A 13,082-nucleotide genomic window follows, 5' to 3' on the forward strand; every position below is an offset into this window, starting at 1 on the left:
AAGCACTGTTCTAAGCCCTGGGGAGGCTACAAGGTGTTCAGGTTGTCCCATGTGGGGCTCACAGTCATAATCCCCATTTTACAGATGAGGTAACTGAGGCACAGAGAAGTTAAGTGTCTTGCCCAAAGTCACACAGCTGACAATTGGTGGAGCCAGGGTTTGAACCCATGACCTTTGACTCCAAAGCCTGGGCTCTTTGTACTGAGCCACACTGCTTTTCTAATCCCGGCTCTGCCACTTGTCTGCTGTGTGACCTTGGGCAAACCACTTAACTTCTCTGGGCCTCAGTTTCTTCATCTGTAAAATAGGGATTAAGACTGTGAGCCCCATGTGGGACAACCTGCTTACCTCATATCTACTGCAGTGCTTAGAACAGTGCTTGGCACATAGAAAGTGCTTAACAAATACCATAATTATTATCTGTAAGAGTTATTTTACTGCCTGCCTCCTCCTCTAGACTATAATCTCCTTGTGGGCAGGGATCATGCTTAATACAGTGCTGTGCACATAATAAGTGTTCAATAAATACCTCAACTTGCTCAATTGATTTTGGGCATGTTCCCTGCCCACAAGAATCTTACAGTGTACAAGTAAAAATCTCCAAAATCTCCAGTGGCTACCAATCAACCTACGCATCAGGCAGAAACTCCTCACCCTGGGCTTCAAGACTGTCCATCACCTTGCCCCCTCCTACCACCCCTCCCTTCTCTCCTTCTCCAGCTCAGCCCGCACCCTCCGCTCCTCTGCCGCTAATCTCCTCACGGTGCCTCCTTCTTGCCTGTCCCGCTGTCAACCCCTGGCCTACTTCATCCACCTGGCCTGGAATGTCCTCCCTCTGCCCATCTGCCAAGCTAGCTCTCTTCCTCCCTTCAAGGCCCTACTGAGAGCTCACCTCCTCCAGGAGGCCTTCCCAGACTGAGCCCCCTCCTTCCTCTCCCCCTCCTCCCCCCTCCATCCCCCTGCCTTACCTCCTTCCCTTCCACACAGCACCTGTATATATGTATATATGTTTGTACATATTTATTACTCTATTTATTTTACTTGTCCATTTTTATTCTACTTATTTTATTTTGTTAATATGTTTGGTTTTGTTCTCCGTCTCCCCCTTCTAGACTGTGAGCCCACTGTTGGGTAGGGACCGTCTCTATATGTTGCCAACTTGTACTTCCCAAGTGCTTAGTACAGTACTCTGCACACAGTAAGCACTCAATAAATACGATTGAATGAATGAAGTAATCAGGAAGAATCACATAAGGAGCCTAGGCTGGAACAATTTCAAGAAGTGGTATATTTATGATACTATGTTGGTGTCCAAAACCACTCAGCTGTAGCAAGCACACACTCCTTTTCTGCTGACGGCTTGGGCCGTGTGCCGTGTTCAGCAGGCACTCCTGGAATCATCCTAGAATCGGTTAGGAACACAAACCAAGTCTCTTTCCTCTCACTATAAGCAGTTAAACTGGTACGTGCCTTTAATTTTAAGAATGAAATTCATCTTTTAGAAGATGTTTGTCATTCTAGTGAAACCTTTTCTCCTTAAAGCAGTAGAATAAAAATATGTTATTGATTTTATGCTTTAAGGAATCATACGTCACAAAGGATGACTTCTTAAGACTTGTGGGAGAGCTAATAACAATTCTTGGAGCAATTGGTATACTCATTAATGAGGTAAGTTTGTGGGTTGATATGATATACCTAAAGATATTCCTTTACAAACAAATCCACTTAAACTCACTTTAACCAAATATTTTACCAGTTGTACAAAATAGTGCTCAGTGTATCCGAAAGGGTAACGGAACCTCCTTAAAGGCTCAACTTGCTTCTAATGAGAAGATGTGGCCCAGGATATAATTTCAATACGGTATGTTCAACATTGAGATGAGAGCAGTCATAATATGGCTACAAGCATCTTATTTTATGATTCTCCATATCTGAACTTTCATTAAATCGTATTTATTGAGCACTTACTGTGTGCAAAGCACTGTACTAAGAGCTTGGAAAGTACAGTTCAGCAACAGTGACAATCCCTGCCCACAACGGGCTTACAGTCTAGTCATTTGCCTTGTCCTTTGAGCACTTATTAGATTAAATGGTAAACTTCTTGGCGGGGGCAGGGGCTATCATATAGCAGATTTTAGATAGTGTCTAGCACAGTTCTGTGTTCACTGAGCATATAGGGAGTATAATTAGGTGGCGATCAGATTCTTTCTCAGAAGAGTTCGTTGTTCTGTCCTTTGTATTATTTTAATCATCTATTGGGGGAGGGCATGTATAAATTGTTCACCAAACATGACTTACATCAAGCACGTAGTACAGTGCTCTGCACACAGTAAGTGTTCAATGAATATCATTGATTGATTGATTAGATGAGCCTCTTCAGTAGAACTGGGAAATTTTTAATAAAAGGGTATGTATGTATGTATATATGTATGATCTGACAGTCACAAATTAAGGTCACTACTGAAAAATAATCAGTCATTCATTGAGCATTTAGTTGGTGCAGGGCACTGTACTAAGCACTTGGTTACTGTACTAAAAATTCCCCAATCTATTTTCTGCTGCCAGTTGTTTTAGATGTAGCCAATAGATACACACATGCATTTATGCATTTGAGGCCTTTGGTTGTCTTTGTTGACTTTGTTTTTCCCCTCATCATATCCAGTATATTTTTTAAAGATTTTTTTAGAGATAAACTTATAGTCTCACTTGACAAGGAACTGACAATTGTTTTTCCTCAGCTACCTTATCTGTGCAGAATAGGACCGAGAAATTACATTGGCAACGCAGCAATAGGAGGACCTTTCTCCTTACTCATGTAAGCAATTTTTAGAAAATCTACTACGTGGGATGTTGCTTGATTGTCTTGAAACCCCAAATAGATGTTTTAATGTCTGATATAGGGAGAGAAAAATTATCAAAGTCATCAAAATTTTCTATTGCAGTGGAATACTGGTGTTTATAGAATCTTTGAATATTGAAGAATGCGCCATTTAATTAACATTGGGTTATTTTCCATGTGAAAATTGATGATAATCTAGCTTCAGTTACTCCATTTTTGGATTGCATTTGCTGACTAGCAAGACAGTGAAGTTTGGGTTAGTTTCTATTGATTCTTTTTGTGAAGTTCTAAATAGAGTAATAATTAGGAATGAGGAGTTTGATTTTTGCCGTATCCTAGCTGGCCACTTTGCTTTTACGGCATTTATTCTATTACCTAAATTTTATTAAAATACAAAGTGTTATTTCTGTATTTATTTTTATATCTCCTCTCATGTTCTGAAAATGCTGCATATTCATCAGTTTATGGATTTGCTGGACATGTGAGTCATCTAGAGGAATGATTGGGAGGTGGAGATGGGCTATTAGTAGTGGAGGGATGTAGTGGGAAAGGGTGAAAATGAGGAACAAAAAAAGCAAAGGACTGTGGCTGTAATATGAAATGAAGCGCTAATAGTTGTTCCCTCTTTATGTGGCCTAAGAATCATTTCCCTGCCACACTTAATGGGGGACAAAAGCCTATTTCATTTCCAATTACGTGACATTTTTACAAGATCGTCCTGAATTCCATTAGTATGCTGTGCCTATATGCAGAGGCTTGTAAATATGGCAAAGTTTTTCCATTACATGTCTCAAGTTAAATGACGTATGTTAACATATACGGGAAATTCCGCTCAACACTAGGGGTTGAACTGATTAATTCAAGCTATCTTTTCTTTTTACCGTATTGTAGTTAACTTCACTGTTTTGTGGTATTTCATTTTCTATACCTCTGCTCAAGCGTGAGATCCTCTGTGGAGATCATCACTCCTTCCATTCTGAGAAATTGTTGCTTTTTAGCTGAATTTGAAGTTCAGTAGAAGGAATCTGTGAATGAATAAACCATAAGATCTGTATGCAGCATGAGTGTTTTGTCCAATGGACTTGCTTCTGTCAGAATACAGTCTCAGCATAGCCCAGTGGCTTATAGTAAACAGTTCCTAACTCCTAATGTATGTACTGTTGTGTGGGTGTCCTTCGTATTTGAAGAAGAACCAATGATAATGAAATTCACCATTGACTGCATGTGTGGCTGAAAAGATCAAAGTGACTATAACTGTGGATTCCACGTTGGTCACCCAAAAAGTTTGTTCTTGGTTGTGTTGTATTGCTTAGTGTTTGTTGTGCCTGGCATTGTTTCCTCTTTTGCTTCGTTGTCTCTCTTTTGCTCAGAGAACCACTCAGAGAAGCAGTGTGGCTTAGTGGCTAGAGCATGGGCTTGGGAGTCAGAGGTCACGGGTTCTAATTCCGGCTCCACCACTTGTCAGCTATGTGACTTTGGGCAAGTCACTTAATAATAAATAAATAATGATGGTATTTGTTAAGCGCTCACTATGTGCAAAGCACTGTTCTAAGCGCTGGGGGGATACAAGGTGATCAGGTTGTCCCACAGGGGGCTCACAGTCTTAATCCCCATTTTACAGATGAGGGAACTGAGGCCCAGAGAAGTTGTGACTTGCCCAAAGTCACACAGCTGACAATTGGCAGAGCCAGGATTTGAACCCATGACCTCTGATTCTGGCTCTTTCCACTGAGCCACACTGCTTCTCTTCACTTCACTTGATCAATCTGCGCATCAGGCAGAAACTCCTCACCCTGGGCTTCAAGGCTGCCCATCACCTCGCCCCCTCCTACCTCACCTCCCTTCTCTCCTTCTACTGCCCAGCCCGCACCCTCCGCTCCTCCACCGCTGATCTCCTCACCGTACCTCGCTCTCGCCTGTCCCGCCATCGACCCCCGGCCCACGTCATTCCCCGGGCCTGGAATGGCCTCCCTCTGCCCATCCGCCAAGCTAGCTCTCTTCCTCCCTTCAAGGCCCTGCTGAGAGCTCACCTCCTCCAGGAGGCCTTCCCAGACTGAGCCCCTTCCTTCCTCTCCCACTCGTCCCCCTCTCCATCCCCCATCTTACCTCCTTCCCTTCCCCACACCACCTGTATGTATGTATATATGTTTGTACATATTTATTACTCTATTTATTTATTTATTTTACTTGTACATATCTATTCTATTTATTTTATTTTGTTAGTATGTTTGGTTTTGTTCTCTGTCTCCCCCGTTTTAGACTGTGAGCCCACTGTTGGGTAGGGACTGTCTCTATATGTTGCCAATTTGTACTTCCCAAGCGCTTAATACAGTGCTCTGCACATAGTAAGCGCTCAATAAATACAATTGATAATGATGATGATGATGATGATTGCTTCTCTTCACTTCACTTCACTTCTCTGTGCCTCAGTTACTTCATGTGTAAAATGGGAATGAAGACTGTGAGCCCCACGTGGGACAACCTGATGACCTTGTATCCTCCCCAGCGCTTAGAACAGTGCTTTTCACATAGTAAGCGCTTAACAAATGCCATTATTTATTTTATTTTATTTATTTTTTACCCTGGCTCTTAGAACAGTGCTTGGCACAAAGTAAGCGCTTAACAAATACCATCATTATCATCGCTGCCTCCTGATGCAGGTCTGGCTTCAGCCACTGACTGTCAGGTTTCCTCTGGGATCCCGTTAGTGACAGGATTTCAAGGTGGAGATGATGTAGTGAAAGCCCTTGCTAGTGATTCTTCGTGACAGGGGTGCTCCATGGTTCGCTGCGACCAAGACAGGGAAGCACTTTTCTAACTGCGCTCCCAGGGCAAAGGTTTCCTAAAGCAGTACGTTGAGGTGATTTATGTGTGTTCATGACGCCTCTGCCCCCAAGCTGTCCAGAAATGCTGACCCTACACTCTTGGAGATATGAAAACTCCCTTCTTAATGGACCCCTTTTCTGACCACTTTTGGTCCAAGTCCTGCAGAGAGCTGTTCAATCCTCGTTGAAATATATGCAGCTTCGGTGAATATTTTACAGTAAATGAACAATATGCAGGTTATAGGTGAGCACTATTTTTTAGGAAGAACCCGGGTCTCCACTAGATTATGGCATTAGTGCTTCCAACCATTATAGCGAAACAAAGGATGCCATTAGATTTTAATACGATCAGGGATGCATTTCCCCATTAGATGAGCTTATGTACAACAAAATGAACTACAGTTGTTTCCTTTTCCCTTGCTGGAAATGACAAATTAGAAAAGGTAATTGTGCTGTAAATTTCTTCTGGTTTAATATTTTCCATGAAATACGAATTTATTTCTTCAAACCCGGCCATGTTTCTCAACGGTGTATTTATTTTTCTAGGATGGCGTATTCCATTTTAATTTTTGTGGCAGCTATATTACGAGTTCTTGGATGCAGCTGGGAAACTATTCCTCTCTCCATTGCTCTGATTATCGGATGGTGCAATTTAATCTATTTTGCCAGAGGATTTAAAATGCTGGGGCAGTTTTCAATTATGATTCAAAAGGTAAGGCTCGGGTCTGAGCAGCAACCTTTCTTATGAGTTTGGGTCATGTTGTTTTATGGGAAATCATTAGACAGTCCTGTGAATAATAGCATCAGACGTGGCCAGAGCTGTCTACAGTTCACATTTATTCCCCATCTTCATTGAAGCAGATGAATCCTTCCTGGGAAACAAAAGCCTTTAGATCCATATAATAATGCACACAGAATTAGGCTGCTATTTTTGCTAGGTAACAGCTGTAACAAGAAGCAGGCTATCAGCAAGGTGGTCTATTCCAACGTGTCATTTTCTTTGGTCACGGCATTTTGATTTAACAATAAATGTCCCACCTCATTCTAGAAATGTGTGTGTGTGTATGTATGTGTGTATATATATATAAATATATGTGTGTATGTATGTGTACTGATATATAGATATATGTATATATCAGTATGTATTTATGGTATTCATTGAGAAGCCATTGATTGCCAGGATTGCATGAAGGATTAGAGTCACTTAGAACTGTGATGCGTTTATCAGAAGATGTCCTTCAAGATGACAGGATAAAAGGCTGCCTTACCTTATCACCTCCTCTAAGCAGGTTAAAGTACATAATTTCTGGTTTAGTGCTGGGGAGAGGCATTCTGTGATTCCCTGTTCCTAATATTTCTGCAGCAGCTTTAGTGCCTCCTCTGTATTTTCTGGAGGGGTGGTGGCCTTGGAAGCTGAATGTTATGGAAAGCAACATCCACGGTTGTGGTGGTAAGCACTAGGGTCCTTTGAGGGTACAGTATTATGAGGCTCATGGGGGTGTTTTTATAGCAAACAAAAATCACTGGCCTAAAATTTCCTCTTGCCAGCTGTAATTCATTCATCACATTAATTGAGCACTTACTGTCTGCTGTTTTAAGCCCTCGGGAAAGTACAATACGGCAATATATGGTGACGTTCCCTGCCCTCAACAAACTTAGAGTCTAGGAAAGGGAAGAATGACAATGGGAGAGAAACACTTTATGTGAGTGGAAGATATTCCAATTAACAGATCCTGCTGCAGGAACCCCTTCAACTGTGTGTAGAGGGAGAACAGATATCAGTCCCTAGGCACACCCATAATTCCACTGAAAGTGCCTAGGGACTGATATCATGTACCAATTGCAACTGTCTAGGGTAAGCACTTTAGGTAATGTCTGGAGACTGGAGACTCTCTCCCCTAACAGATTCACTGGAGCTGAGCTGGGAGCTCTGCCACAGGAGAGCCAAAGTCTGTCTCATCCACTGCTCTGAAGGGCGGCTTTTGGCCATAGTTCACACAACTGGATTCTCACTGTGGGGTATTTGGGGTTCTCCCTTAGTCCGGGCAGCCAGGCTTGAATGAATGAATGGTTCCTCATTTTACAGATGAAGTAACTGAGAAGTTAAGTGACTTGTCCAAGGTCACGCAGCAGCAGATAAGTGGCAGAACTGAGACTAGAACCCAGGCCCTTTTGACTCCCAAGTCTGTGCTCTGTTTAGAGCATCAGAGAGGGGTGGAGGAATGAGTTTGGGGTGCAGGGGTTTGGGGGTGTGTGCGTGTGTGTGCACGCAGAAAAACTGCTTGGGAAAGGGATGAGCAAGAAGGAATTGAGCTAGGAGAAGGGATGGGGAGGAAATTGCTGTGACTAAATCTTAATTGGGGAGCCGGTCTTATGGATGCTGGGGTGAAACAGGAAATAGTGCAGGATGTACTCATGGGTCTGTAGTATCTTAAGTTGATGCTAATGCTATATTAACTCTTTGGAAATAATTTTTTTTTTCCTAAAGATGTTCTGGCCTATGTTTTTTTCAACAACAAAGAACGTGGAGAGGGAGATTTTTACAGATTTTGGAGTTATCTTCAGGCTCTGTTGACTCTAAGCCATTGTTCCTAAGAAGGAGACAGAATATGAAAGCTCGGTTGTGTCTGCTTACACATGGAAATTTATAGGAGTGCTCATAGAAATACAAGTTGGTATTGTAGCAAATAGAATTATTTCTCTAGAACTGTTTAAGTGAAGTCATTTTGTTTCTATGAATTGTATAAATCAATAACATTCTTATTTTTAGCACACTGTAAAACATATTTGGTTGTCTGTCTAGATCATTTTTGGAGACCTTTTACCGTGGTGTTTCTTGCTGTTCCTCATAATGATTGGTTTCTCCTCTGGTAAGTACCTTGGGAAAAGGGAGATATTTTCAAACTATTTTCAAACTATTACACTTCACTCCTTTGACATGTCCATAGGGATGCAATGCATTTCATGCCCAAGAGTTAAGTGAAGGACTAGTGGCAGAAAGCTTACCAGCTCCGCTGCCTTACTGATGTTGCTTCTCTCTTTTCTGTCATAAGAAAAGAAGATAAACAACAGCTTTTTAAAAAGCAGGAAAACAGGGCCAGCTCTGGTCTGTGCTAAGATTTAGGAAAGGATTATAAATGTTGTCATTGTTGTCAAAGAGAAGACAGCTGATTTTTTTTTTCTTGTTCCAACTTAGCCCTTCAGTGGGACTTGCCCACGAAATGACAAAAAACAACTTGGTGGGGAGGTTCCAAGGTATCTTTCTGAAAATACAGTAGATAGGCTCTCACTATAGTGTTTCTAGTCCACACAAAATCTAGCAGGTACATATCAATATTCAGTCAATCAATGGCTTTATTTATTGAGTGCTTACTGTGTGCAGAACACTGTACCTGGAAGAGTACAGTATAGCAGAGTTGATAGATACATTCCTTCTCCATAAAAAATAAGCAGTTTAAAGAAATACCGTATTGATGCCAGAAAGGTTTTGTACTAAAATGATCTGCCTACATCCTTGGGCAAATCATCCTTGCGCTTGGATCTGTAGTCCTTGGACACTTGATATTCACCCCACCCTCAGTACTGCAGCACTCCTGTACATATCTGTAACTTTGTCTTTATTAATGCCTGTCTCCCCCTTTAGACTGTAAGCACATTGTGGGCAGAAAACGTTTCTGCCAACTCCGTTGTATCATCCTCTCCCTAGTGCTTAGTACAGTGCTCTGCACACAGTAACCGTTCAATAAATACCATTGATAGCTCAAATTCTAAGCTAGCATTGTATAAGAATGGAATGTGGGGTGCCACCCGCATCTTCTCCATCACCTCCTGTAGCCCCCTGACATTTTTAGAGAAGTAGCATGGCCCAGTGGAAAGAGCACGGTCTTTGGAGTCAGAAGTCATGGGTTCAAATTCCAGCTCCACCAATTGTCAGCTGTGTGACTTTGGGCAAGTCACTTAATTTCTCTGGGCCTCAGTTCCCTCATCTGCAAAATGCGGATTAAGACTGTGAGCCCTCTGTAGGACAACCTGATCACCTTGTAACCTCCCCAGCACTTAAAACAGTGCTTTGCACATAGTAAACACTTAATAAATGCCATCTTCATCATCATTATTATTATTTAGGAAATGTAGGAAGAGAAGGAAGAGGTGGGGGACAGGGACTGCATCCCATTTGATTGCCTTGGATCGACTCCAGAAATTAGTAAGCACTTAACAAATACCACAGTGATTATTTTTTGTAATGGTATTTGCTAAACACTTATGTGTGGGGCACTGTAGTAAGTGCTGGGGTAAATATAAGGTCAGCAGTTTGGATACAATCCACTTCCCACTTGGGGCTCACAGCTTTAATATGCACTTTATGGATGAGGTAACTGAGGCACAGAAAAGTTAAGTGATTTGCCTAAAGTCCCACAGTATACAAGTAGATGACCTGAAGGCAGGAAGAAGTCTGAGACTGCAGAGAAGGAACGAGTGGCTACCAATCAATTTGCGCATCAGGCAGAAACTCCTCACCGTGGGCTTCAAGGCTGTCCATCACCTCGCCCCCTCCTACCTCACCTCCCTTCTCTCCTTCTCCAGCCCAGCCCGCACCCTCTGCTCCCCTGCCGCTAATCTCCTCACTGTACCTTGTTCTCGCCTGTCCTGCCATCGACCCCTGGCCCGCGTCATCCCCGGGCCTGGAATGGCCTCCCTCTGCCCATCCGCCAAGCTAGCTCCCTTCCTCCCTTCAAGGCCCTACTGAGAGCTCACCTCCTCCAGGAGGCCTTCCCAGACTGAGCCCCTTCCTTCCTCTCCCCCTCGTCCCGCTCTCCATCTCCCCCATCTTACCTCCTTCCCTTCCCCACAGCACCTGTATATATGTATATATGTTTGTACATATTTATTACTCTATTTATTTATTTATTTATTTTACTTGTACATTTCTATTTTATTTTGTAGTATGTTTGGTTTTGTCTCCCCCTTTTAGACTGTGAGCCCACTGTTGGGTAGGGACTGTCTCTATATGTTGCCAATTTGTACTTCCCAAGCGCTTAGTACAGTGCTCTGCACACAGTAAGCGCTCAATAAATACGATTGATGATGATGATGTTCCCTGCCCACAAGGAACTTACAGTCTAGCTTACTCTTATAATTCTATTTTTTTCTGATGGTATTGTCACCTGACTATTTGTTTTGTTTTGTTGTCTGTCTCCCCCTTCTAGACTGTGAGCCCGTTATTGGATAGGGACCGTCTTTATATGTTGCCAATTTGTACTTCCCAAGTGTTTAGTACAGTGCTGTGCACACAGAAAGCGCTCAATAAATGCAATTGAATGAATGAATGCTCTTCTTATTCTATAAGAGTAACAACTTATTCTATACTCCCTGGGCAGCTCACCAGACAGCTTTAACTACAACCACCTCTATGCTCTGATCTCATGTGACCTGCAATCCCACATAATAATACTACTAATAATAACGATAATGATGGCATTTGTTATATGCTTACTATGTTCTAAGCGCTGGGGAGGATACAAGGTGATCAGGTTGTCCCACGTGGGGCTCGCAGTCTTAATCCCCATTTTACTGATGAGGGAACTGAGGCACAGAGTAGTGAAGTGACTTGCCCAAAGTCACACAGCTGACAATTGGCAGAGCCGGGATTTGAACCCATGACCTCTGACTCCCAAGCCCATGGTCTTTCCATTGAGCCACGCTGCACAACTCCTGTAGGCTCCAAAATGTCCCCACTTGTTTGTCTTACTGGCACGTCAACTTCAAAATAACAGAACTGAACTCTTCATCATTTTCTGTTGAAAATGCCACCAATCCTCCCCATTATAGAAGCCTGCACATTTCCTGTCAGTCAATCACATTTATTGAGTGCTGATTTTGTGCAGAGCACTGTGCTAAGCACTTGGGAGAGTACACTGTAACAGACACATTTCCTGCCCACAACAAGCTTTAGGTGTAGAGAGGGGGACAGACATTAATATAAATAAATAAAATTACGGCTAAGTATATAAGTGCTGTGGGGCTGAAGGAAGGGGGTGAATAAAGGGAGCAAGTCAAGGCAGTGCAGAAGGGAGTAGGAGAAGAGGAAAGGAGGGTGTAGGGAAGGCCTCTTGGAGGGTGTGTGCTTTCAATATGGTTTTGAAGGTGCGGAGAGTAATTGTCTGTTGGATACGAAGTGGGAGGGTGTTCCAGGCCAGAAGCAGGATGTGAGTTAGAGGTCCATTGCTAGATAATAATAATAATAATAATGATGGCATTTATTAAGCATTTATTATGTGCAAAGCACTGTTCTAAGCACTGGGGACATTACAAGGTAATCAGGTTGTTCCATGTGAGGCTCACAGTCTTAATCCTCAATTTACAGATGAGGGAACTGAGGCACAGAGAAGTGAAGTGACTTGTTCAAAGTCACACAGCTGACAAGTGGCGGAGCCAGGATTAGAACCCATGACCTCTGACTCCAAAGCCCGGGCTCTTTCCACTGAGCCACGCTGCTTCAGTGTAGAGTGAGAAGGTTGGCATTAGAGGAGTGGCCTCAACTATTGCTATAATTCACCTCTCACATTCAGTCCACTGCCAAATCTTGTCCTTTTTCTTCCTGCACAGTACCTTCAGGATCTTCCCCATCCTATCCACCCAAGTTGTTACTACCTTTGTACAAACTCTAATCTTACCATGGCTTAACTATTGTATTAGCCTCCTCTTTGGTCTCCCAACGTGCAGTGTTATTCCCATCCAGTTTATGGTATAGTTGCGTGGCTCATCTGACTGAAGAGTTGCTTACCTATTACTCTATTTATTTATTCATTTATTTTACTTGTACATACCTATTCTATTTATTTTATTTTGTTAGTATGTTTGGTTTTGTTGTCTGTCTCCCCCTTTTAGACTGTGAGCCCACTGTTGGGTAGGGACTGTCTCTATATGTTGCCAACTTGTACTTCCCAAGTGCTTAGTACAGTGCTCTGCACACAGTAAGCGCTCAATAAATACGATTGATTGATTGATTGCCTACAACTCCCCTCTCATCAGAGCACTTCACTGGCTCTTTTAATCTCTTCATCAAACAAAAACTATTCTCCATTGGTTTCAAGGCTTTCCATCACCTGGGCTTTCTTCTTCTCATTCCAACCTTTTAGTTGTACCTCGGACTCCATCCCCTTGCTTGCACCATCTTGGAGGTATCCCTCCCTCCCTCCCCACATCGGACAGACCACATCTCTCCCCAGGTTCAAAACTATCCAACAAACTTTGCCCAGTTTATTTCCCAGAACCCTGAACCTTCTCATCCCTTCAACCATCTCTGGCATTTAGGGAAGCAGCATGGCTCAATGGAAAGAGCCCGTGCTTGCGAGTCAGAGGTCGTGAGTTCTAATCCTGGCTCCTCCACTTGTCAGCTGTGTGACTTTGGGCAAGTC

The 13,082-nt window shown here is 42.8% G+C and overlaps 1 protein-coding gene across 1 annotated transcript in view; it reads left to right on the top strand.

The window, feature by feature from the left end:
• The window catches only part of LOC119932149 (transient receptor potential cation channel subfamily V member 6-like), a 37,998-nt gene that overhangs the window by 16,941 nt on the left and 7,975 nt on the right, over positions 1 to 13,082 (top strand). The window contains 4 exon segments of the mRNA XM_038751057.1: positions 1,582 to 1,668; positions 2,739 to 2,815; positions 6,211 to 6,376; positions 8,468 to 8,534. Of these exon segments, the coding sequence (XP_038606985.1) occupies positions 1,582 to 1,668; positions 2,739 to 2,815; positions 6,211 to 6,376; positions 8,468 to 8,534 (397 nt within the window).

The sequence above is a fragment of the Tachyglossus aculeatus genome, chromosome 1, assembly GCF_015852505.1.
Source record: "Tachyglossus aculeatus isolate mTacAcu1 chromosome 1, mTacAcu1.pri, whole genome shotgun sequence".
Taxonomy (NCBI): domain Eukaryota; kingdom Metazoa; phylum Chordata; class Mammalia; order Monotremata; family Tachyglossidae; genus Tachyglossus; species Tachyglossus aculeatus.